At 49.1% G+C, this 24,029-nt stretch overlaps 1 protein-coding gene across 1 annotated transcript; it reads right to left on the reverse strand.

Moving 5' to 3' along the window:
• Positions 1-328: 328 nt before the first annotated feature.
• On the reverse strand, positions 329-5,041 carry LOC121337864. The gene is made up of 2 exons (XM_041408230.1): positions 4,759-5,041; positions 329-1,224 (listed from the first exon to the last, which is right to left on the reverse strand). The coding sequence occupies exons 1-2, from the start codon at positions 5,023-5,025 to the stop codon at positions 868-870; spliced, it is 624 nt and encodes a 207-aa protein (XP_041264164.1). The 5' UTR covers positions 5,026-5,041; the 3' UTR covers positions 329-867.
• Between the last annotated feature and the right edge of the window lie 18,988 nt (positions 5,042-24,029).

Below are 24,029 nucleotides of genomic sequence, written 5' to 3' on the forward strand. Positions count from 1 at the left end.
GTATCATCTGACATGTACAATATTCGTGGTCTGAAACCCACATCATGTCTCCTGATGCAACTGGCTGGAAAACATGGGAAATGTGATCCTTTTTACACACTGCCTCTGAACTATGTGGTTTTAAGGTTATCTGTATAGAAATTATAATTTAAGAAGTTAATTAAAGCTTTTTGCAATACAATTTCAAAAGTAGTTCTTTCCTTTTTTCATGGGGAGAGGATGTGCTAATTGATAGAAAACCAGGAGGCATAGTAGTAAACTGTTACCTGGTGAACAAAAATAGTCTTAAGAAACAGCTATTCGTCATTCTGTGGGAAAACTGATCCTATGTAATACTGAACACTGCTGTTGGAATTGAGAACCTGTTGATTTACAAATGGTGACCTACACTCCACAGATACCTCTGGGAGTCTCCCTGCTGGAGGAAGACGATGCACACAACCCTGGTGCACCTCCCCTCTGGTGCTCCCTCTCTGTGTGCACAGCCCTGGAGTCAGCAGACACCTGTGAGGCTGCAGCAGCCTGCTGCGACCCTGCCTGGGTGAGTGAGCTCTGCACAGCTCCAGGGATGGAGATTGTACAGCCTGTCAGGAACATCTGCTCCGCTTTTGGGCTCACCTCATGGTGAAGAGGACTTTTTTCTTGCATCTCCTGAAAACGTCCGTGCTGCTGCTGTGTCCACTGCCTCAAGAAGAGTTCTGGTATCGTCCTCTCTCTGACTCCCCAGGAGAAGAAAGCAGCCAAACCCCTGGCAGCCTTCCAGCTGAGCAAGCCCACCTCTCTCAGCCCGTCTGCTCACCACCCACGCGCTGCAGCCCCGTGACTGCGCTCACGGCTCTCTGCTAAACTCTGGCCAGAGCAGCGCTGTCAGCGCGGCACTCCAGAGTCACTGACTGGTGCCCCAGAGCTGGTCTCACAAATAGCAAACACTGAGCAAGAACCCTTTCCCTGGGCTGTGCACGTGAAGAAGCGGCGCCTCTTGGCAGCTCCAGCTTTGAAAAGGTCACTGCCAACCTCACAAAAGAAAAGCACCCAAACTTCCTCTGTACTGATATGCTGACTTACTTTATCAATTCCAGGCATCAGCCTACAGATGACTTCCACCTTCTCTGGCTGAAGACCCACTTCTTCTTTAGCTTCTCGGAGAGCAGTGTCAATGTCATCTTTATCAGTGGCTTCCCTTTTCCCTCCTGGAAAACACACTTCCCCTGGTGATCTTCTCAGCTGGAATGTAAAGGAGTACTGCTGTTAAATATAACAAGGTTTATGTTTCTTATTGGATCCACACAGATGCATGTTGGTATTGCAGCATCCCTTTATCTTTCCAGTCAAAGAAGCTGGAAATGGTGGTTAAGGTTTCTGCAGACCAGAAGAAATGTGCCTTAGCAAGAGCAGCTACCTAAGAAAACTCTGAGGCTATCCCCTGCTAATCCATAAACCCTCACTCTATAGAAAATACACTGTAGCTGTACAGCAGTGTGTAATCCATACTGGAACTTCTGCTTGAGTATGTCGAAGTTTACATTTTGCATCATCTTGTTTGCATAAATGACTGACAGATGAATCCAGACAGACAACTTGTAGAGCAAGATTAAAATACTCTAAGAGCAAAAACTTTTGAAATACACAATTAAATAATGTACCTGTGAGAGAGGAAATAACATTTTGCTTCAGTCCAAAAAGGTTACGGAGCAAAAGAATGAAAATGGCTGGTTCTGTTTCCTATTTGTTGTTATCTGTAGTTAGGATGTGTTTTGTTTAATTGGTTGGGTGTTGTTGAGAACTGGGAGAGGGGCAGGGTTGAAGACATGACCAGAACAGGAAGAAGGATGAGAAGGGAAGGGACAGAAGAGTTGGTGGTCGGGAGAGAGCCTGAGTTCCTGAGTAGCCATTCAATGGGAAAGGGGACAGGGATCACCCCCAGCCTCGAAAGGCTATGAAAGATTGCCATTTGCTTAAAATACATGTGTGTGTGTGTTTTCATCTCTTGGGAATGCTACAGATAAATAATGAGATGATTGGCTCTTGCAATTAAGGGATGAATGTTGTGTGTATACTAAGATAAGCTTTATTGATGTATAGTTATGTTATTGGCTTAGATGTTCTCTGTTCTCCCCACGGTCCCCTTTCCGCCCCCACCTCCGAACTGTTCCCACCAGACAGCCTGGGTTCTAGGACAGGTGGAAAGAAGAGGGGTCTAAACTGTAAACTGTAACCTCTAAACTGTACCAAAAAGTGAATTGTATCTAAGATATCTTTAAGTACAATCCAGGAGTAGGCTTGTGCACCAAAGATCAGTAAAAAAAAACACTTACAATCAGTGTATTGTCTGTATAAATGTGATTGTTCATTGTTTTAAGCAAGACCCAGCAACAGAAAAAAAGTAATTCCTGAGTACAGGCAGCTGATGTGAGGCAGGTATGGAAAACAAGAGTTGTAAAAAGAAGTAAAATGCCAGTGAAATAGTTCCGAGAACCTTAGGTTTTTGCCTTTTATGTATTAAAGGGAGAAAAGACTGGAAGACTGAAAAATCACATTTAAAAAAGCTGCACTGCAGTGTCAATTTCTTTATGTAGGTAAATGTGAGAAATGCCATTCACTTGTGTAAAAATTTTAGAAGTTTAATAGTAATGAAAATAGTAATAAAAATTAGGACAATAAGAGACAATAAAAAGCAAAGAATTACAGACATCTGGGTGTCTGGCATTCTGCCAAAAAGCACACTTTGCTGACAAAGGATTACTCCTGAAAAGCCTCTGCCTATTGCATATTCATATATCTCACACGAGTCAAACATGAATCATACATGATTCATGTATATCTCATACATGATTCCTTTCCAACTAGGGTGTTTCTGCTTAATTTTGGCTTCCCCCCCATCTTGTAAATCAGTCTTCTTGGTTTCTTGCAGCTTGAGCTTTAGCAATAAGGAGGCAATAATTCTTCTCTTGGAATCTTCCTGTCTAGTTGCTGTTATGTCTATCCAGATAGGATAATGTGAAGAATTTTTTTGTTATCTTTCCCATTCCTTGTGCTAGTTACAAAAAATATCTTACGTCACATAGTTTTGTTATAGGTAAAAATTGATCCAGCCAATTAGATCAAAAATAAAAAAAATTTTATTCGTGACCGATACACAGTCCCAACTGCCAACAATCAAAAAGCAGCGCCGAGCCCGGGATCGGAGCAGGTGAACGATGATCCAGCCTCTATCGCAGCGGATCCCCCTGTTCACCACCGAGACCCGGCAGAGTTCAGGTTTTACACTCTTTTTCTTGCCTGCAGCAGAGTCCCTGTGTCCCCTCCTGGAGTCCTTCACGTTCACGCAGTGTCTGTTCTCTGTCCTGCGCTGGACAAAGCCTCGTCCGGGAATTGATGGGTATTATAAATGAAAATTGCGAGTCAGCCAATTTTAATAAAAATATGAAAAATAAAATTTATTTCGCGACCGTAGTAACAGTCCGATAGCCACCACCAAAAACGGACAGCGTATCACCCCGGGCAGTGATGCGGGTGAACGTGGAACCTGTCTTCGCTAAGACCAGATTCTCCCCGTCCACACACACTGCTTCGAAGACACAGTTTTTATACTGTTTAATTTGCCCGCGGCTAGTAGTCCTTTGTCTCTTTCTAAGTTTCACATATTCAAGTTGGTTTCTTTTCTCTGTCCAAGCTGCACAAAAACCTCGGCCGAGCGGAATCGCTGTCTTCCCGTGTTCCCGTAACCCAGGCATTCATGTCCAAGGTGCCAATGGCCCTCCAGATAGGCATCGCCCAGATTTCCCGGACCCGGGCATTCAGGGTTCGGGTGTTAATGGTCCCTTGATAGGCATCTTATCTGGCGCCAGCCTTTGGGCGTAGGGACATTGGCCACTTCCCGTCTTGGCAGCTACCCCCTCCTTCTCATGCAAATGTCCATCTGCCGCGGTTTTGCCGTGTGTCTCCAGGCTGGATTTCTTAACCTGAATGGAATGAGAGGGGAAACCCCCTTCCCCTCTTCCCTTCCCCGGGTTATTTCATTTATATTATTTAATACACCATTTATTCCCATGAATTACTACCCGTATTTCTAACAATGGGTGTCCCGGCATCCTTCACTCAGATGTGTGTCCTTGATGGTCCCGTCTGTCTGGGGTGGACATCTCCATGGGCCATCACCGCTGGGGTTCTCTCGTTCATGCCATCGGGAGTGCCCATCTCCTGTGCGGGCTGGGTTTTCTCTGTATGTTAATGATGCACCTCCTCCTCGGCTGCGAGCTGTCCTGTGCGGCAATCACCCTCTCCCCTCGGCTGGCATGATCTTAAAGCTTTATTTTACATTACATTAATAATCTTACATTTCCAGCGCGAATTACCCCCTAATTCATAACTGTTTCTATTTGAATATTATGCTATAGCCTAAAAACAATATTTACCATACTACTTAAAATAAATTAATACAGCACTACTTAAAAGAGATTAATACAGTGTAACTTTCCAAGATAACACATATAGTATTCATTTTAATATTTGTGAAGAGCCCATCATATAATATGCATTTTTCACAGTAAATAATCATTGCTGTGGAAGTTATCATTCCTGTCACGGGTTTCCGGGATCCCGGCATGTTCCTGGCACGCGAACAGCAGAAGGACAGGAGTGTAAAAGCAGCCGGCCGTGCCCCGGGGAACAAGGGGCGGGACCGGGGGCGCGCCGATGCCGGGAGCGCGCACGCCGATGGTTCCCGGGAAGGATCGCGCCCCCCGGAGCCCCCGGTACCTGCAGGGAGCGGACGGTGAGCAGCAGGTGCAGCCGCCCCCCTCGCACCACGAGCGGCAGCAGCACGGCGGCTCTGGGCAGCGGCAAGCGGGAGAACCTGTCCCCGACATCGAACTCCCTCAGGCGGCGCCGGGCCTTCTCCAGGGCCCCGCGCCTCGGGGCGGGCAGAGCGGAGCACCGGCACCCTCCGGCCGTGCCCCGCTCCTGCCCCGCGGCCCCCGAGCAGGGACCGGGAGCGGGGCCCGGCTGCTCCCGCTCCGCCGCCATGGCCGGCACCGCCCCCGGCTCCGCCCCGCCCGGCCCCGACACAGCTCCGCCAGCCAGCGCTCCGTGCTTCCCTTTCCCTTTTCCCTGTGCCCCTCTGGCCGTGTCCCCGCGCCGGGGGCCGCTCGCTCCCTGGCCCCCGCGGGGCCGCGCTGCCCCAGACACGCGGCGGCTCCATCGAGTCCTGCCGAGCTCCGGCACCGCAGCGGCTCGCAGTGCGACAAGGACCGTGAAAGGGCTGCAGTCGTGCCCAGTCACAGAACCATAGAACGTGGAAGGGACCTTAAAGATCACCTATTCCACCTCCACGGTGTTAGAAATGCACTAACTTTTAGGTACAATTCAATGGGGACAAACGGTCGAAGCAAAAGAAAACTGCTTATTAGTAACGATTCAGCTGAGCCGGTGTGTGCCTCCCTTGCCCAAGAGACCAACATACCCACCACACGAGGAAGTGGCTTCTTTTTATACCTTTTCCTGGCCGGGGCGGTCCCTGTCCCCTTTGCCATTGGATGGGTACTCAGGAACTTCCATTCTCTCCCGACCACCAACTTTTCACAGAATCACAGAATGAATTCAGTTGGAAAAGACTTTTAAGATCATCTAGTCCAACCCATGACCTAACTAACACCTCCTCATCAATTAAACCATGGCACTGAGTGCCACATCCAGTCTTTTTTTAAACATGTCCAGGGTTGGCGACTCCACCCTGGGCAGACGATTTCACCTGCAGTCACTCTCAATGAAGAATTTTTGTCTAACATCTAACCTAAACTTCCCCTGGCGCAGCTTAAGACTGCCCTCTCATTCTGTCACTTGTTGCCTGGGAGCAGACCGAGCCCCACCTGACTACAACCACCTTTTAGGTAGAAAGTGATAAAGTCTCCCCCAAGTCTCCTTTTCTCCAGGCTGAGCACCCCCAGCTCCCTCAGTCATTCCTCACAGGGTTTGTGTTCCCAGCCCCTCTCCAGCCTCGTTGCCTCCTCTGGATTGCTCAAGCATCCCAAGGTCCTTCCCAAAGTGAGGGGCCAGAACTGGGCACAGCACTCCGAGGGATTGCAGCCCACAGGGGAGCAAAAGGCTCTCTGGTGGCAAACACAGAGGGCAGGCCAGTTCTGCCCTTGAATGTTCACTATTAAATCATCTTTTGAAGATTAACTTTTAAGGGTCGATTCCTTGTACCACTGTCCAAGTTATCACTGGGGAGGAGCGGCATGAGACTGACCACTCCTTTTCTGCAGTCCTGGTAACTGTTTCAGTTGTTAAAAGTACCTGAAAGGGACCTTCCATGCTGCTGTTAAGGTATGATCTTTCCAAGATTTTATTTGAACCAAATTTCCTGGTTTTACCTGGTGTATGTGAAAGTCTAGAGGTGATGTTTGGGTAACAAGTCTTTTCTGCTAAGATCCGTGAGAGAAAGTGTAATTGCCTGCATATAATTTCTGAGATGTAAGTCATTAGTTTCAGCCATTGGCAACCCCTCCTCCCTTCCCAGATAAGGTAATCTAAGTAACATTTCATAGCGAGAAACTCCTGTGCCCTTTCTTGGAGAAGTTCTGATCCCTAATAATGCTGATCTGGTTTCAGTCATTAATTTGGTAATGTGGTTCTTAAGGATAGCATTCATTCTCTCCACACATCCAGAGCTTTGAAGGTGCCACAGGATATGGAATTTCCAATTTATGTCTAATACAACACATAGAATGTAAAATTTTTTAAGTAAAGTGTGTGCCCTTATCTGAGTCCACTCTTTCAGTTATCCCACATCTGGGGATGATTTGTTCTAATAGCATCTTAGCCACTTTGGAGCTAGTTGCAGTTGAGATAGGAAAGGCTTCTACCCAGTGAACGAGGTGATCAGCTGTTCCAAGATGGTATTTCCATCTCTGTATTTTGGGGAACTCAGTGTAATCCATTTGCATATTTTGAAAGGGTCTAAGGGCTAGGGCTCTTCCCTCACTAGGGTGTTTTCTCATCACTTATTTATCTTTTAACAACTCAAACATTGTCCAGTCACTATTTGGCTACTGTATCGACTCCCTCACAGCACTAAGTTCTTCAGAATTGATCACACAGTCAATGTGATCAACGTGTCAGAGCTCGGTCCTTAAGCTCTCCAGTGTATTCCTTGGTGCAGCTTAATTAAAATTTCTCTAGTAATTGCTTTGTTCATTATTTGCCTCCCTTTACTGCCTGGCTGTGATCGGAACTTCACCAAAGGGAAAGTACCTGCAGCCGAGGGAGGGCTGTGTTTGGGTTTCTGGTTCTGTTTGTTGTTGCTGCCAGGGTTGTTGTTTGTTTGTCTTGTTATGCATACTGGCAAAGAATGTTACTCCTTTTCCCATATTGTTGCCTGAAAGCCTCTTAATTTCAAAGTTATAGTAATTTGCAGGGAAAGGAGTCACATTCTCCATTCCAGAGAGGTCCTGCAGACACCTGTCTTTCAAAGCAAGACAAGCTGAAGATTAACAATTTATTAACAATTGTTTATTAACAATTGACAATTAATTGACAATTATGAGTTTGTTTTCCATCTAATAAACAGTTAATTAATGTAGGTAGTTAAAAGGTAAGCTAGAGGTGTTCACTGAAGCTTGGAAGGGTAGCTGCGGAGGGCTCTGGTGAAGGGTGCGAGACCATCATCCGCAGAAGGCACGATGTTGCTGGCTTATGCAGGAGGCTCCAGCTGACACACACACTGTCCCTCGGATGCTAGTTTCCAGAGCACCTCCTTCTCGAGTCCCTGGCCTTTCTCTGTCTGCTCTAATGCAGAGCGTCTCTGTTTAGCAAGACTCTTCCGCTCCAGGGCTCTGCCTTTCACAGTCACCTGCCCTATCTTCTGAGCCAGCTCCAGGTTAGGAAACCTAGGAAGAAAGGGACTGGTCAGACAAACATTCCCAGCCAGTTGTTCTGCAACATGCAGAGCACACAGTGTTGCATCCTCTCTCTGTGCATGCAGCGAGCAGCAAATTAAATAACGGCACTCACTGCGCAGAGGCTGCAGAGGTGCAAGGGCAGGAACGTGACCAGTTAAATGCCTGGGGACCAATTACAGCACACAGGGCTCCATGTAGAGAAGCAGGCCTTGCTTGTCCCAAAAGGAAGCAGAGCTAGGGACTGGCTGGTTCCCAGATCTCTCGTTCCAGATTTGCAACCCTCCAGGAGCTTGATGTTTCACACAGTGTCTTCTCCCAGTGTCTCCCTACCAAGGCCAGATGATGATCTTTCTGTGCTCCTGTGGGTGTTTCTGTTGCCTCTCTGGGGCTGCCTGACTCCAGGCCCACCTCCCCATCCCAGTCAGGGGGACTGACAGGAGGATGTTAGGGGATGAACCAGGCTGTGCTTGGTGATGCCCAGCAACAGGACAAGAGGCAATGAGCAGAACCTGAACTGGAAATTCCACCTGAACCTGAGGAAGAACTTATTTCCTGTGCAGGTGCTAAGTTGCCCAGAGAGGGTAACCCTAATAATTCCCTCACTGGAATTATTCCACAGCCCTCTGGACACAGCCCCTGTGCCATGTGCTCTGGCATGACGCCGCTTGAGCAGGGAAGTGGGACCAGGTGACCTACTGTGATCCCTTCCACCCTGTCCCACCCTGTGACCACCCAGTGATACCCGTCAGAAGCGTGAGTTGGCAAGTGCTCGATGTTTCCCACCTGCACAGCAGGGTGGTCTTAAACATCCCCGCGCGCTTCGGGGAGAACCGCACGTGAAAGGTCTGCTTCTGGCCAGGAGCAAGGATGCCGTGGTAGGGCTTGATGGAGAACAGTGGCAGGTCAGGGATGACATCTGGGAAGATTTCCAGGCAGGAACCATCACACTTTGAGCGGCGTAGCTTCTTGGAATGGTCCTGCTGCTCAGGCTGCTGCGGCTGCTTGGAATCCTGCTGCTGCTTGGCAAGCTGCTGCAGCTGCCCCAGCTCAGAAGAATGAGTTTCAAAAGGATGCTCCTGCTGCAATCCAAAACGATGCAGCAGCTTTCTGTAATGCCTTAAAGTTTCAGAGGAGAGGAACTGACCTGCAGAGAGGAAGAGGACACCTTTCAAAGACAAAATCCTTGTGTTCCCAGCAACTCTGCCTCCTGCACAGGTTGGTGGAAGAGAGCTGGGATGCACTTGGAGCATCACTGGCCAAGTACTTTTAGCTGGAAATAGAGCATCTGGGAGCAGGGTCTCTGCCTGCAGCACAAACTCCTGTGCCAAAGCAGGAGAGTTGGTTTGAGATGGCGACTTTGCATTTGCCCTGGAGTAGGGAACTGCACACAAGACAGTGGCTTGTTTGCAGTTCCCCACTCCAGCTCACTTGTTACACCACTGTTTTTCCCAGTCTCAGACTTCTCAAGAGGTGACCTGATGTCCCCATTCCCAGTCCTGACCCAGCACGTGGCTCTCCCCAGAGCCTGGCTCAGCTCCTTTGCAGAGCAGCAGTGGCAGAGCAAGAAGAGAAGGGGCTGAACAGCAGATGCAGGCAAGGAGCAAACTTTCCAGCTGCAGCTGGGAAGATGCTGATGGAAGTGGACGTGTGGACAAGGATGGAAAAGCAATTCATGTTTTGGAGAGAAGTGGCAGGGTCTTCTCCCCAGGCCCTCAGCTACCAAGTGAAATGCCCTTACTTGTCAGAGCAGTTGATTGTGGCATCTTCACTGCTTCACTCGCTGCAGCTTCCTCCCAGTAGTATTCCAGGGCTACCTTCCCTGTGTTGCATAGCTTTAAACTGAAAGGCGAGAAAGAGGAATAACAAAAAATGTCCAATAAATATAAAGCAAATAGTACAGTAATATTGTCTGATAGACTCCTGGTACCACTTTCTCCTGAGGAACACCTTCTTCCCCAGGCAACCCTGCCATGCTCAGACTGCTGTCCTGGCTGGCCCAAAAAAGTATTTCAAGTCTGGAAGTTTAAGAGGAAAGGGCCAACATGGTGCCCAGGACATTGAAGCTAAGGGGCTTACTCTGGACTTTAGGTCTTGGTTTCACTGCAAACTTATTCTTGAGCAGGTGAGGAAAGGTGACATGCAGTGAAAGCAAACCCATGGCTGTTCTCAGCAGAAAGGTCTGGCAGCACTGAGCCTCTCCTGACCACCATCTCCTGCTTGGCTTTGCCTGCACATAAGTGGGCCTGTGCTGGTTTGGGCTGGGGCAGAGATCTGGGAAGCAGGCACTGGGCCAGCCCTGGGCAAATGCAGCTCCCCCTCACAGGGCCCTGCCTGGCCTCCAGCACTCACGTGGCTGCCCTTGTCTGGAAGGGCAAGGCATCCTTGAACTGAACCGTGGCTGGGCTCAGTTTGAACTGGGCATAGGTAACAACTGCACTGAGGTACACCTCGGCCTCCTGGCTGCTGTCCTCCACCACAGTGTGAGCCGGTTCCGGGACTGGCTCAATCACCTGCAAACACAGGAGGGACGAATCACTGAGCAGAGCCCAGAAGGTCAGGCTGAGAAGGGGATCTTCTGGCCTCCAAGAGCAGCCTTATAGAGGGACTAGAAAGGACCATTCACTTTTACTTCCCTGGAAAGATGACACAATTGGGACTGTTCTGCTACAGTAGTTGTTTCTACCCACTGATCATGCAGTCACTGCCACAGCTGTTAATATCCCCATGGAGACTATAGCTGTGTTCCAGTCCCTGTACTTCAACCTTGTAGAGGGACTGGCTTTTTTCCTGTCCTCTATAAATCCAGCAGGTCTCAAAGTTAGGGTTAAGTTCCCCTGCTGGACCTTTGTGGATGGAGAACCCCAAGAGTGAAGAGTTCTAGAAAGCACCTGTTTCTTCTTGTCTTAGGAGAAAGTGCTCTCCAGATGTCTTGTGTGGCACAAGCCACACTGCTGGGAGCTGAGGATGGGCATTTTGGGATGTGAAAGATCTCACTGGGAAAGTCTCCAACTGCAGACGTTCTGATAGAAAAGAGGATGGTTTAGAGGCCTTAAAATGGTCCAGAAACTCAGAAAAAACCTTCACCCAAGAAGAGTGTGCATGGCAATAATGACAATAAAGGCAAGAGTCTCTGGAGATGATCCTTCTCTGGACTCCTCCATAGAGTCATACAGTGCCTGGGCTACTCCAGGATGAGATATCCCACACCAGAGACCACAACCAAATTCTCTGGTGTTCATGCAGACAAAACTCGGAGTTCACCAGCATATGCAGGAGAAGTGTATTTCTCTCCACTTCAAAAGAAGAGACAGAGTGCAGCTGACTTAACTCCTTGTTGGTGAAAAGGCACCAAATGAGATTAAGAGATTTCTAGCACCATAAAATGGAATAAAATCGTAAAACATTGTCCTCCATTCAACACAGGCTGTAACACTTGTGCTTGTGGCACAGACTGATGGCTTGTGTGTGGCCAAAGGTCTCTTGTCAAAAGGCTTCCCCTCTTGTGTGAGTGTATCTGGTCACTGTGCATCCACCTCTCCCCTGGAATGCACTGCTGGTGAACCCCACGGCTGTCCAATGCCAGAGGAAGCAGGAGCTGCTCAGCCAGCAGTGATGGTGTTATGGTGGTTCTTTTTGTAAAAGCTGGGTTGGCTTTTTTTGCGGTTTTGTTTCTTACCTTCTCTTTTTTAGGCCACCTGGCTGCCGGGTCTTTCCTGGTGGTATCCTTCCACGTGACAATGCTCACTTGGTCATCCCAGTCCGGAACCTTCCTTTGTGGCAGCTCAAAGTTGATCTTGGTCACCTTACATTTCACAAGGTGCCTCCTGAAGGTGGCTGGGACATCTGCTTTCAAGGTCACTGTGATTCTCTTGGCACAGCCAGGATGGAGGTGTCCCACCTAGGGAGAATCAGGGAGGGAGTCAAGACTAAACTGGAAGCACTGCCAAGGGCAGGACTGACAGCAAAAGAGACTGATGGGGTGAACAGCTGTGCCAGGAATCTGCACCTCAGAGTGGATTTCTGTGAAGTTTGACAGAAAAAAATATGAACAGAAGGTGCCACCTCCCATAACATTAAGCCTTTTCTTCTTCTTTCTGGGCAGCCTTGGCCCAGCCAAGCCAGGGACTGCATCTCTTACATGGCACTGGAACAGGCTATCACTGGCATGTGAGGACTCCCTGCCAGCTCCCAGGAACACCAGGGCAGGGCTTGAGCAATGGGGAAGGGCAGAGCAGTCTACGCTCACCTTGGGGGACAACTGGAATGGGCCGTCTGCTTCCCACTCAAAGCGCATGAACTGGGTTCGTGTGTGGTTGGTGATGCCGAAGGTCCTGCGGCAGCACTTCCCGACAGGACAGTCCCCAAACTGGATATGGTTCACTCTGACAGCTGTAAAGGAGGAGAGCAAGGGATCTCAGCATGCAGGGAGCTCCACCTGCCCCCCTCATGTGCACAGACACCTGCACGTTCAATGCTTCCTTGCTCCAAGCCTTCCTCCCTCTGGAGGGAGCTCCCCTGACAGTTCCCCATCCCACCACTTCCAGGGAAACACCCTGACACATCCCTAAGCCAGCGACATGCAGCACAGCACACACTGCTCTGCATGCATGGCTGCCACACCCACAGGCCACCAAGGCCCGTGGGTGACAGCCCAGGCCTGGCTAGAGGAAGGACACACATATCAGACATTTTCCTCTTCCTTGCTCCACCTTGGCAGCCTCTCCTCTCTTACCATCAATGATGTCTTTGTTCAGACTGCTCTTAGCATTCCTCTCCAGGGTGTCTTCCTTTAATCCATCAAGGGTGAATTCATCTTTGTGGCCTTCACCCACCAGCTCTATTAGGGTCATGCAGATGTCCCCCACCAACAGACGAATCTTCCCTTCCAGACGTTGAGCCAGGGTGGGTTTGAAAATGACATCAAACTTTGTCGATTGCCCACGACGCAGAAGGAAGACAGGCTGCTTTGGGGGCTTGCTCTCTGCACAGCAATGGAAATCAGAGTTAAGCGATACAGCTGTAGAGAGGAAATATTTCCGGAGGATATATGAGGAATACGAGGTTGAAGCCAGCTGCCTTCTAAGCACAGGTTCTACCCCCAGTGGTTCCAGACCCTCTTCCTACGTTCACAAGGCTGCCACCTCCAGACACAGCACCACTTAAGCAGCTTAACCTCAGGCTGATGCCCATCCCTCATTCCATCTGCTTCCAGCCAGCCCCAGCCATATGGAAAGCTGAGCCAGAGTGCTTTTGGCTTCTGCTGGCTGTCTGTGTGCTCAAGGCTGTGTCTGTTCAGGTTGGTACCTTCTTACATGCAGCAAATACCTCAGAGGGTCCACTGAGGTAGTGACAGGCCCCACAAGTCAACCCACCATGTCCAGAAGAACAGAAGAACTTCCTGCGTCTTGCTAAGAGAAGACCTTGCAAAAAGGCCCCAAGAAAAACTTGAGGGACAGAGAGCCCAAGCAAAGAAACTGTGCCTAACATGTGGCTGCTGCTGAGAGAAGCCAAGAGCATAGGACACATTTTCCCTCTGTGCATGATCATACTTCATGGGTATTTACCATTTCCAACTGAGTCCTCTTTCACATTTCCACTGTGGAATATCTTGACTGTGGAGACCCTGCCTTGCAAGAAGAACGCTCCATGCTCATCCTCCAGGCGTAACATAAACTGAGAAAAGGGAATCCAGAGCATAATGATACTGGTGTGAGCACAGGATGGCACAGGGACTGACACCACAGTGCTGCTGGTCCCACATGGCAACCCAGCGCCTCTCCCACTACTAACAGCACTTAGCACAAAAGTCAAATCAGCTGAGAAAAAAGGGTGTTCAGAGGCATCTGGATAGAACTGACACAGAGCCAAACAGGACAGAAAGTAGTGGGCAGAATGTAATTAAACCACAACTACGTTTACTTAAAATGTAAGCTGGGATCAATACAATCTAATGGAATTGGGAAACCACACATGCCCATGAAAACAAAAGGTGACCTGAGAGATGGAGGAAAACACTCCACCACCTTTCTTGTATTCAACTTAAAGAAGAAAGACTGGATGGAAAATTTCCAAGAACTCCCTTTTTGGAGAACAGATGTCGGTTACTCGCTTAAAAAGAATTTCTGACACCTCTTCCCTGTGGATGACAGCCTGGTCAGAGATTGAGAAACGACACGCGTTTCTCACAGCGGCTTTTAGGGAGTTGTAGAAATGATAACTTGTTCGTATAAACAACCTGCAGGTGGTGCTTTTTCTACTCTTTCTGTTCTTCTCAAGGACTGTTTGTGAGAAAGATGTTTTTGGTAATTAGCCAATCAAGTAGAATGTGTCAAACCTGTCTATAAAAAGAGAGAGAGCTTCTTGTATTAAACTTCTGCAATTCAGTCCCCTGGTGAGTTTGTGTCGTTTGATGCTCAACGGTGACTCTTCCCATGTCTGCCATGTTTTTGGGACACTTCCCCTGTGCCACAAGCCTTTGTTCCCAAACCAGACCATTCCTTGAGCAGATCCTCCTCACCTTGACAGGTGTTGTGCCATCATTACGGATGACCAGGGGGAGCATCTCAGAATCCCCCAGCTGGAGCCTCTTGAAGCGCAGCACGGCTGTTCCCCTCTTGCTGCGAGCGCTTGGGCGTACGACTGTCACCGGCAGATCCTGCCCCTTCCCGCTGATGGTGAAGGTCAGGGTTTGGGGTTTAACTTCCACATAGCTGCAGTAGAGGCACAGAAACAATTTCAGCTGGCACTCACCCATTTGTCACTAGGCAAACGAAGCAGCAAGGGCCACCCAGGGTGTTTTCCCTGCCTGGCGCTCCTGTACCCCACAACACAGCCCCCCCACCAGCCTCTTCCCAATCCACTCAGGGCCATTCACAAGAGGAACCTGCTCCAAAGAGCCTGAGGGCAAGCGAAGCAGCAAGGGCCACCCAGGGTGTTTTCCCTGCCTGGCGCTCCTGTACCCCACAACACAGCCCCCCCCACCAGCCTCTTCCCAATCCACTCAGGGCCATTCACAAGAGGAACCTGCTCCAAAGAGCCTGAGCCTTCCACAATAACAGTTAAAAATAATTTCACTTAATTGAATCATGCAGTACAGCAGGTAAATAACAAGGTGCCAGATGAGATATGGCAAATCCCCTGGCTGCAGTGAGATAAGACTTATGCAACAAGCAAAAGCACAGCATGAAAGCAGCTCAAAAGCAAGAGGGCAAAAATAAATCATTGTCACCATCAGTAAAGATCATTTCCAAGAACAGTAAGAAAAGCAATTGCTTATTAGCAATTAGACTTCTGTTGTTCCAATTCAGCTACTAAAGAGTTGAGGAAGGGCAGGTCAAAGCCCCAGCACACAGGTCCCAGGACAGAGGAACTGGGCTCCTCTTTCTTACCAGCTCCAATCACTCACATAAAAAAGCTTAATGAATGCCAGGGAATCACAGAGGATCACTTAATTTTACAGAAACAAAGAGGAAAATGTGACTGTTGACTTGCTGGCACAGAAACTGCTTCATCTAAACCTTTGTCCTTGGAAATGCCCAGCTCAGCTGCAGCACATCTCAGTAACTTCCAAATGGCTACCTAGTATTTATTTCCCTGTATTCATAGTTCTTCAAACAGAATAAACCATCAGCCTCACTTTTCTACTCTAAGAGTTACTCCCAAATCATCTCATGCTAAGTACTCTGCCTAAGGCCACTGAAAGCATTAGAGCTAACAAGAGGTCTGTGCCTTCCCAGGGGAGAGGCAGCTATCAGTGAGGCCTCCCCCAATATTTCACAGGGTCAGTTACCCTTTTGGGATGACAAGGGAAGCCTTGAAAGTGCAGTTGTAATTCTGCTCGTCTGGTGGGGTGAAGGTCACTGTAGCAACGGCACAGGATGAGCCAGGAACGGACATCTTGACTGGATGTAACTTGAAAATGTTGTTGATAGGGCTTTTGTCCTTGGGGGAACCCAGAGAGCAGTGTTAGGAGAAAACACCTTTCAACATGACACAGCTTTATTCATAAATGTGGCAGGATGGGTGCCTCCATGGCCCAAAGGCAGCCCCAGGCTGAGAACAACAAACTCAGGAGGAGCTGCAAGCCTGTCCCAAGTGGCAAAAAGGAGTTTGAGCGTAAAGAATGAAGGTGGTAGCTGTGATCCTTCAGCCTCCAGAGGTAACACAGGAGGACAGAAATAGCTGTGAGAAATCATGGGAGAGAGGTAGGGGACTGGGAAGAAGAAAAAGCAATGTTGTCTGAACTCAGTCGACTAGGAGTTCAGTGGGGGATGGTTTTGCTTCTGAGGTGTTCACAGACCTATGCTGGCTAGCAGCTACCAAACACAGGACCTGCTCCCCTCTGTTGACCCCACAACTCCAGGTCAGAGCCAGAGTACAGGACTCTCAGTGGGACTGAGCAGATGCTGCACTCCATCCTGCAGACCATATGCCACCCTGTGGCAGATGAGCCTCAGCCTGGGCACAGCAGCATCTTCTCACATCCCCTGCAGCAGCACTGCTGGGGAGTAGGAGTCACCCACCTGCGTCAAGGAGCTTGATTTCCTTGCTGTTGATTGCTCTGTAGCTGATGGAGCAGATTCCCCTTGCTTTGAACTGAGGAGAGAAAGCAGAGGTATCTGTCATGCTGAGCTCCCCTGCCTGTCTCTGAGGCCAAAGCTGGCCTTCCTCCTCTGAGAGGAAAGTCTTTCTGCTCCTGATGGCTCCCAGAGAGCAGCCAGCAGCTTCCATTGCTGGACTGAGCAGCTCTGTCACCAGCTTTGTACTACACGTGGGGATACTGAGGTGGTTTTTTGCTCCCTCTCCCCAAGCCAGGGAAGCAAATGGGTGATGGCCCAGGTCTCCTGGCTGCCTGCCACATACCAGCCTTGGGGTGGTGCCTCCTCAGACAGGAAGGGTGGTCAGGGTTTCTCATACCTTTTGCTTTCCGATGCAGATGTATCCTCGGGTTCTTGGCGGATGTGGAAGTTGAAGCCGAGCATGCCTTTGTTCTCCAGCACAACAGTCCGGGTCTTCTTGGTGCCCTTGACCATGGTACCGAAGTCGGTGGGTGAGGCAGGCACAATGCTGTACTTGCTGTACTCTGCTTTGGCCGACACCCTCAGCGGGATGTTGGTGACAGCCTGGTCTCCTTCACCTGAGCTGGGATCTATCACCTGTGTCCACAGAAAGGGGTGGTAAACAATAAAGAGGCCAGCCTCTACTCCAGTCCCCAGCCTCCAGCTCAGGCCTCCATCAGTTTACCCCTCCCCATTTCAGCACCTCCTCCAGAGTCACATTCTCAGCTCCACTTAGGAAGCCTCCCAAATGGTGCTGAAAGACTTTGTTTGTGTATGTAGGAGAGAGGATTCTCCAGTAAAGCCCTCCTTCATTAGACACCTAATTTTTTACGCTCCCAAAACACGCAGCCCGGCCCAGGCAGCTCACCTGGCAGTACAGGATGGGTTTGTTCTTGAGGAGCATTTCACTTGTGGGGTGGAAGAGTATCTCAACATTCACAACAGGCTGGGAGGCAATTACCACACCCGACTGAGGCTCAACAGTGAAGCAGGATGCCATGTCTTGCATGCTGGGATCTGTACCCTTCAGTGTGAAACTGGGGAGAAAGGGAAAGAATGGAGATCTCTGCAGTTAAATGGATAGGTGCCACCACCACAGCCAGGATTTTGCATAGGACCGGAAAAAAAAAGAAAAAGGAGAGTCCAGATCTGCTTAGGGAATCCTGGATCTTGACAGAGAGTGAAGACAATCACAAGGTTACTGCAAGAAACCTGAGACCGAAATTTTTCATTCACTCTTTTACAGAGTCTCAGAAAGAGAAAAGAGGTGACCATCAAAAAAGGCAATGAATCTCAGTATTTCAGTGGCTGAAATTTCTGGAGCTCTCCTTTGGGGACCAGCTGAGCTGTGAAGAACTGCTGGTTTGTGGCTGGATTCTCTGGTAAAATGGTTGAGATCAGAGAGCCCAGGTTTTGTATTTCCCAGGAGGTAGCCAGCATGGAAACAGGTTCTAGCCATTGACAGAGGGAGAACGAAGGCCTGGGAACCTGAGGAAATGCTCACTACCAGGCAGCAGGACTCACCTGTACTCAATGTTGTATACCCCTTTGTTCTTTAGACTCACGACTTTCTTCACATTATCCAGGACATTAACGGTTCCAAATTCCAAGCTTCCATCTGGACCTGCAGAAAACCCAGAGCAAGGTCAAACACGGTATTTGTGAGCTGCTGCAGAATACACCAGGTCACAGGCAACATGGAGGTCTTGGTGCAAAACCATTTTCAGCAAGTTTCTGTTCTTGAAAATGTTTTCCAGCTACTTGTCTGCCCTTTCTCTTCTCACTCAAAATATCTGCAGGCTTAGTAGCTAAGGAGCTCAGCTTCCATTTCCTTGCTTCCAAGCACAAATCAAATTACTTTATATACTGTGCTGAGCCTGTGGGGGTTGCCAACTGCCTGTTCATGCCACTGTTGTTTCAAAGCCCCAAATCAAATCTGCACATGAAGCTGCACACATCAAAGTTAGAGAGGAGAGACTTAAGGCTGTCAGTGCCCTGACAATGCTTTATTCCACGCAGCTTGCAGGGTATGTGCTTTATGTATCCATGCCATCCTTACATGCTGTCCTGTCCCATCCCATCCCATCAAGTGCTTTGGTCACCCACTTCCCAAAATAATGCAGTGCACCTGGACTGCTTTGTTTGGGAGGCATCCACTGACCTTCAGGCATGTCAATGCTCAGAGAAGCATCATAGACCTCTGCAGAGATTTCGATGTTTTCAGCCTGAGCAATCCCCAGGATGTTTTCTGTATCTGAAACCTGAGGCAGCAAGAAACAAACACTGTTCAGATTATTCTCTTGATAGACAGCCTGCAAGTCCTTGTCTCTGCTCCCCTATGGCCTCCCTGGCTTCACAAGTGTTGGTGGATTCCCAGGCTTTGCTAACCTGTTCTCATGGGCTGCCCCATGAGATTGCCTCATGGGATGCCCCATGGGATTCTGCTGCAGTGAAAAACCCTATCAGCCCAACTCTGTGCTCCTACAGCAGGGAATGCTGCTGCTAAAGCATCCTTGAGAGGTACAGGGGTGTAAGAACAACCACAAGAAGTGTGAGGTGTCTCAGAGCAGGTGGCATTGACAACCCTCTCCAATCACTTAGCACCCTCTCTGAAATGCAGCCCCTAAACCATGGAGAACAAAATCCCAGGAGAGAGTTTGTTGCACTATGCAAGAGCTTCAGACAAAGGCCAGGAGGAATGTAGAGACCATGCTGCAGTTTGTACAATCAAAAATAACCTTCAACGATTCACAGGGACAAGGTGGTTGTGGTACAGGTTCAGGAAGCAGTGTCTGATTATCTGGGGGGATGTGGATGCATTGCATGTTCTGGCAAACTCTGTGTAGAAGCAGAAGTTGGGGTCACAACATCCTTGTGTCTGTCAGGTGCAGCTCTTCCTGACTCTGTCCCTAGGAGCACACAGCTGCTCACTGTGCCCTGCTCTGCCAAGCAGGGCACAGGCCCTCTCACCTCTAGTCGGAGGGTCTTCGCAATGCTGCCAATCTGCTCAGCCTTGAAATACAGTGTCACTTCAAACTCTGAGTGGGGATCAATGATGCCATTATCTTGTGACAAGGAGAAGTCCTCAACAAGGTCATCCAGCCCATTGAGCTGCCAGGCCATGGGCAGCAGGCCATTGTTTCTCAGGACTAAGGTCCTGCTGTCAGTCCTGCAGAGACAGGAAGGCCCTTGGCATCAGCTGCTGGATGGTCACACCAGCCTCGCCACTGAATGCAACTTGGAGCAGCTCCATCCATGCCCTGGAAACCAGAGCCAAACGTTTTCTCTTTGTCACAAGTCTTGGAGTGCTTTTGGGATGACTGACCTGTGCAGAAGCAGCTTGTCAAAATACAGCTGCCGGGGGCTGACCTCCAGCTTCACGTGCACCCCATAGCAGCACAGGCTGAAGACCACTGGGTCCGGGTTCTTCCCAATGCTGCAGATGAGCTTGTCTTCCAGGAAGCCAGGGGAAGTGGGGTATGCCCAAATGGTCAGCTCCTGGACATGGCACCACAGGAAGAAATCAAAAGAGCTCTGTGTGTGAGCAGGAGGAGCAGCCCCTGGGCACTTCTACAGCGCCTGCTCTACCTGCCCTTCTCCTACCTGCTTCTCCTCTGGTTTCAGTGTCATGCTGGGAGGGTCCAGAAGGAATGTCTCTGCTTCCCCAGCATTCTCAAAGGAGAACTGGACCTCTACATCCGCAGGAGAGTTGTTGAGGATGGTGATATTCTCTGAGTTGTTGGGACAGTTCTGGGCCTTGTACCTATCCGCAAAAGGGGAAAAGGCTGCAGAGGAGACTCTTGCCTTTGCCACACACTGAGAGAGCACCGTGTGCACCTGAGGAAGTGGTGCTGGAAGACTCTAACAAACAAGTGAGGGAAATGGATCCCAGTCAGAGGCATAGCAAGGGTCCTTGCTTTACTTTGGTGCCTTCCCCTGGACTTGGTGCCTCCACCCCAGAAGCCTGATGATGCTCAAGGCCACTTTGAGAGTTCTTAATACAACATAAATTCAAAGGTGCCTAGAAAAATAACAGTACACCAGGCACATGGGTTCTTTCCCCTTCTTTCTTGGGATGTCTTCCCTGCAGGGTATAAGGAAAGGGTTTTGGAAAAAGAGTTTAGCTAATCTCTTTCATAAAAGTCATGAAACTGCTTTAGATTTCATGGGTTAGCTCAAAGTCTGAGAAAGAAATATAAAGCATCAATTCCCAAGAGGAATGCAAAAAGACAACAAATGACCCTTCTCTCAGGTGTGGAAATGAGTTTGGAGTGAAAGGGTTAAAGAGGCAAACAGAAATCCCAGACCATCCATCAACCTGGCTAATGTCTTTTTTTAAAAACTTTTTTGATTTCATTTCCTTGGATTGTCAACATAGACCTAGCCCTCCAGAGTTCCTATGGAGACAAGAACTTAAATACTGTTAAAAAAAACTAGTGACAATAAAAGTAGAAATACACAATAGCTTCGATGACAATGTGTTTAGGCAGAATTTATCCAGAAGTGGGGGATGCAATGTCATTACAGGAAAATATAATTCCTGATAAAAGTCATGAAACTGCTTTAGATTTCATGGGTTAGCTCAAAGTCTGAGAAAGAAATATAAAGCATCAATTCCCAAGAGGAATGCAAAAAGACAACAAATGACCCTTCTCTCAGGTGTGGAAATGAGTTTGGAGTGAAAGGGTTAAAGAGGCAAACAGAAATCCCAGACCATCCATCAACCTGGCTAATGTCTTTTTTTAAAAACTTTTTTGATTTCATTTCCTTGGATTGTCAACATAGACCTAGCCCTCCAGAGTTCCTATGGAGACAAGAACTTAAATACTGTTAAAAAAAACTAGTGACAATAAAAGTAGAAATACACAATAGCTTCGATGACAATGTTTAGGCAGAATTTATCCAGAAGTGGGGGATGCAATGTCATTACAGGAAAATATAATTCCTGCTGTATGTTCCCCTGACACCCATTGGCAGGTCAATCATAAAACCTTATTATAATTACAGATGAACGAAAGGTTTACAAAACCATCTACAGAATAATTGCTTGATCAGGGTACCTGCAGAGCTCACAGCATTTCAAAAATCACCATAAAGTTCATTTTCTAAGGGGTGAAGCTGAGATGAGGAGGGGGACAGAAGTTGCCCCCAAGTCCAAATCACTTTTGGACTGGCAGCAGCATGCATCTCTGGCCACCAAGGCACCACTGTGTAGGCAGAGCAGCTCCTCCTAGGCTCATTTGCCTCTAATCTGTTCAAGTTCACATCTGTGGTCCTGCAAACCCACGTGTCTCCCAGGACTCTGCTGGGGATTGCCCTGGATTGTGCCACCAGGACAGCCTGTCTCTCCAGGCATGTCCAGAAAAGTACAAGGCCCAGCAGGGAGCACATACCACTCTCTTGATTTCCCACAAAGCAGTGGTCCAAAGTGGAATTGCTTTGTGCTCTCAACATATTTAGTGACAGAAAGGAGACCTGCAGACATGGGGGTCTTTTACCATCACATCTTTACTACGTCTCCACAATGATCCCCTTCCATCCAACCTGTCCCCCATGCCCCCATCTAGCCTGGTCCCTGCCCTGGCACCTTCAGTGCCAGCACCACTGGAGCACCCACCAGATTGTCTTCCACAGCAGCACCTTCAGGTGGCACAATGGTGAAGCGCCCCCCACGCTTTCCAGAGCCCAACCTCTTCACTGGGTACTCGACTATGGAGAGGACAGCAGCAGGGGGAAGGGGAGGGCCGTCGGGATACAGTTCCAGATGTTTCAGCATCTAAAACAGAAGACAAAATCTGTTTATACTTCTGTCACCTTGATCCTCACAACTCCTTCTTTAAAGGCAGCGAGCTTTTGGCAGTGGGGTTTTTGACATATATGAAGTACAAGTGCTTTGTTATGCCCAGTGGGGTGAGCAGGTTCCAGAGCAGAGGCAAGAGCTACAACCAGAGCCAGATTGAGAGAGAAACCTCTCCCGAGTGACTCAGCTGAAGAAAACAATGACTGTGAGCTGCCCTGTCCTGGGACCATTTATGACCATTTCCAGGCTGGGAGACTCTGAACAGATGGGATACTTGTACACAGAGCACTCCCACTTTCTGCCCATCTGAGGGATGGTGATAACCTCCCCATTCACATAGATGACAGAGTCATTGTGGAACATCATCAGGGGCCTGGACAAGGCTCTGTGCCATTATCACCTGGGGGGACACAATGCTCCAGGGCCCATGACCACAGCAAGCTCAAGATATAAGCCTTGCAGTGTTTTACCTGGTCTTCTGTTGGCAGTTTCCCATCCCTCAGGATCTCCCCGATCATGGCCTTCGGATCTGAGACCTGGATGTCCAGGCACGGCACCCCGACGTGCTCGTCTCTGACAGCCCCTTCTGCAACTTTGCTTTGAGTCCCCAGTTGACGTAACTGAAGACTCCTTTGGCCTCCACGTTTGTGTTCAGGCTTCTCCTGAGGCTTACTGGTCTTCTGATCTTTGTTTTCAGCTGAAGGCTGGGACTTGTTTCCCTTTTGGATCACAGGTAACTGCACGGTACCCTGAACCCTGTCCCAGTAGGAGAAAACCTGTGCGATGTCCTGCTGCGATGACTCATAGATCTGAAATCTCAGGATCAAGTTCTCCATCTCAGCTGAGTTCTCTGGGATTTCGGCTTCTCCCTGCTCTGGGGCTTTTGTTTCCCTCTTCTGTGGGGCTTTGGTTCCTCTCTTTGGGGCTTTGGGTGCCCCCTTTTCTGTGGCATTGGGTGCCCTCTTTGGGGCTTTGGGTGCCCCCTTCTCTGGGGCTGTGCTTTCCTTCCTCTCTGGGGTTTTGGTTTCCTTCCTCTCTGGGGTTTTTGTTTCCTTCCTCTCTGGGGTTTTTCCTCAAAGGAAGTTGATGGTTTTAAGTGATTTTTTTGCCTCTTGTCTTACAGAACTGCTGTCTCCAGCAGAGCTGTCTCTTTTGTCCCATAGTGACAGAAAGGAGACCTGCAGACATGGGGGTCTTTTACCATCACATCTTTACTACGTCTCCACAATGATCCCCTTCCATCCAACCTGTCCCCCATGCCCCCATCTAGCCTGGTCCCTGCCCTGGCACCTTCAGTGCTGGCACCACTGGAGCACCCACCAGATTGTCTTCCATAGCAGCACCTTCAGGTGGCACAATGGTGAAGCGCCCCCCACGCTTTCCAGAGCCCAACCTCTTCACTGGGTACTCGACTATGGAGAGGACAGCAGCAGGGGGAAGGGGAGGGCCGTCGGGATACAGTTCCAGATGTTTCAGCATCTAAAACAGAAGACAAAATCTGTTTATACTTCTGTCACCTTGATCCTCACAACTCCTTCTTTAAAGGCAGCGAGCTTTTGGCAGTGGGGTTTTTGACATATATGAAGTACAAGTGCTTTGTTATGCCCAGTGGGGTGAGCAGGTTCCAGAGCAGAGGCAAGAGCTACAACCAGAGCCAGATTGAGAGAGAAACCTCTCCCGAGTGACTCAGCTGAAGAAAACAATGACTGTGAGCTGCCCTGTCCTGGGACCATTTATGACCATTTCCAGGCTGGGAGACTCTGAACAGATGGG

The sequence above is a fragment of the Onychostruthus taczanowskii genome, unplaced genomic scaffold (genome assembly GCF_017590055.1).
Source record: "Onychostruthus taczanowskii isolate IOZ18803 unplaced genomic scaffold, ASM1759005v1 scaffold294, whole genome shotgun sequence".
NCBI classification, from domain to species: domain Eukaryota; kingdom Metazoa; phylum Chordata; class Aves; order Passeriformes; family Passeridae; genus Onychostruthus; species Onychostruthus taczanowskii.

Bases quoted from the DNA above. Each gene is read 5' to 3' on its own strand.
- LOC121337864 (XM_041408230.1), bottom strand. From the start codon at position 5,025: ATGGCGGCGGAGCGGGAGCAGCCGGGCCCCGCTCCCGGTCCCTGCTCG. The intron at 1,225-4,758 runs GTACCGGGGGCT...TTTACATTCCAG, and splicing joins TCACCGTCCGCTCCCTGCAG to CTGAGAAGATCACCAGGGGA.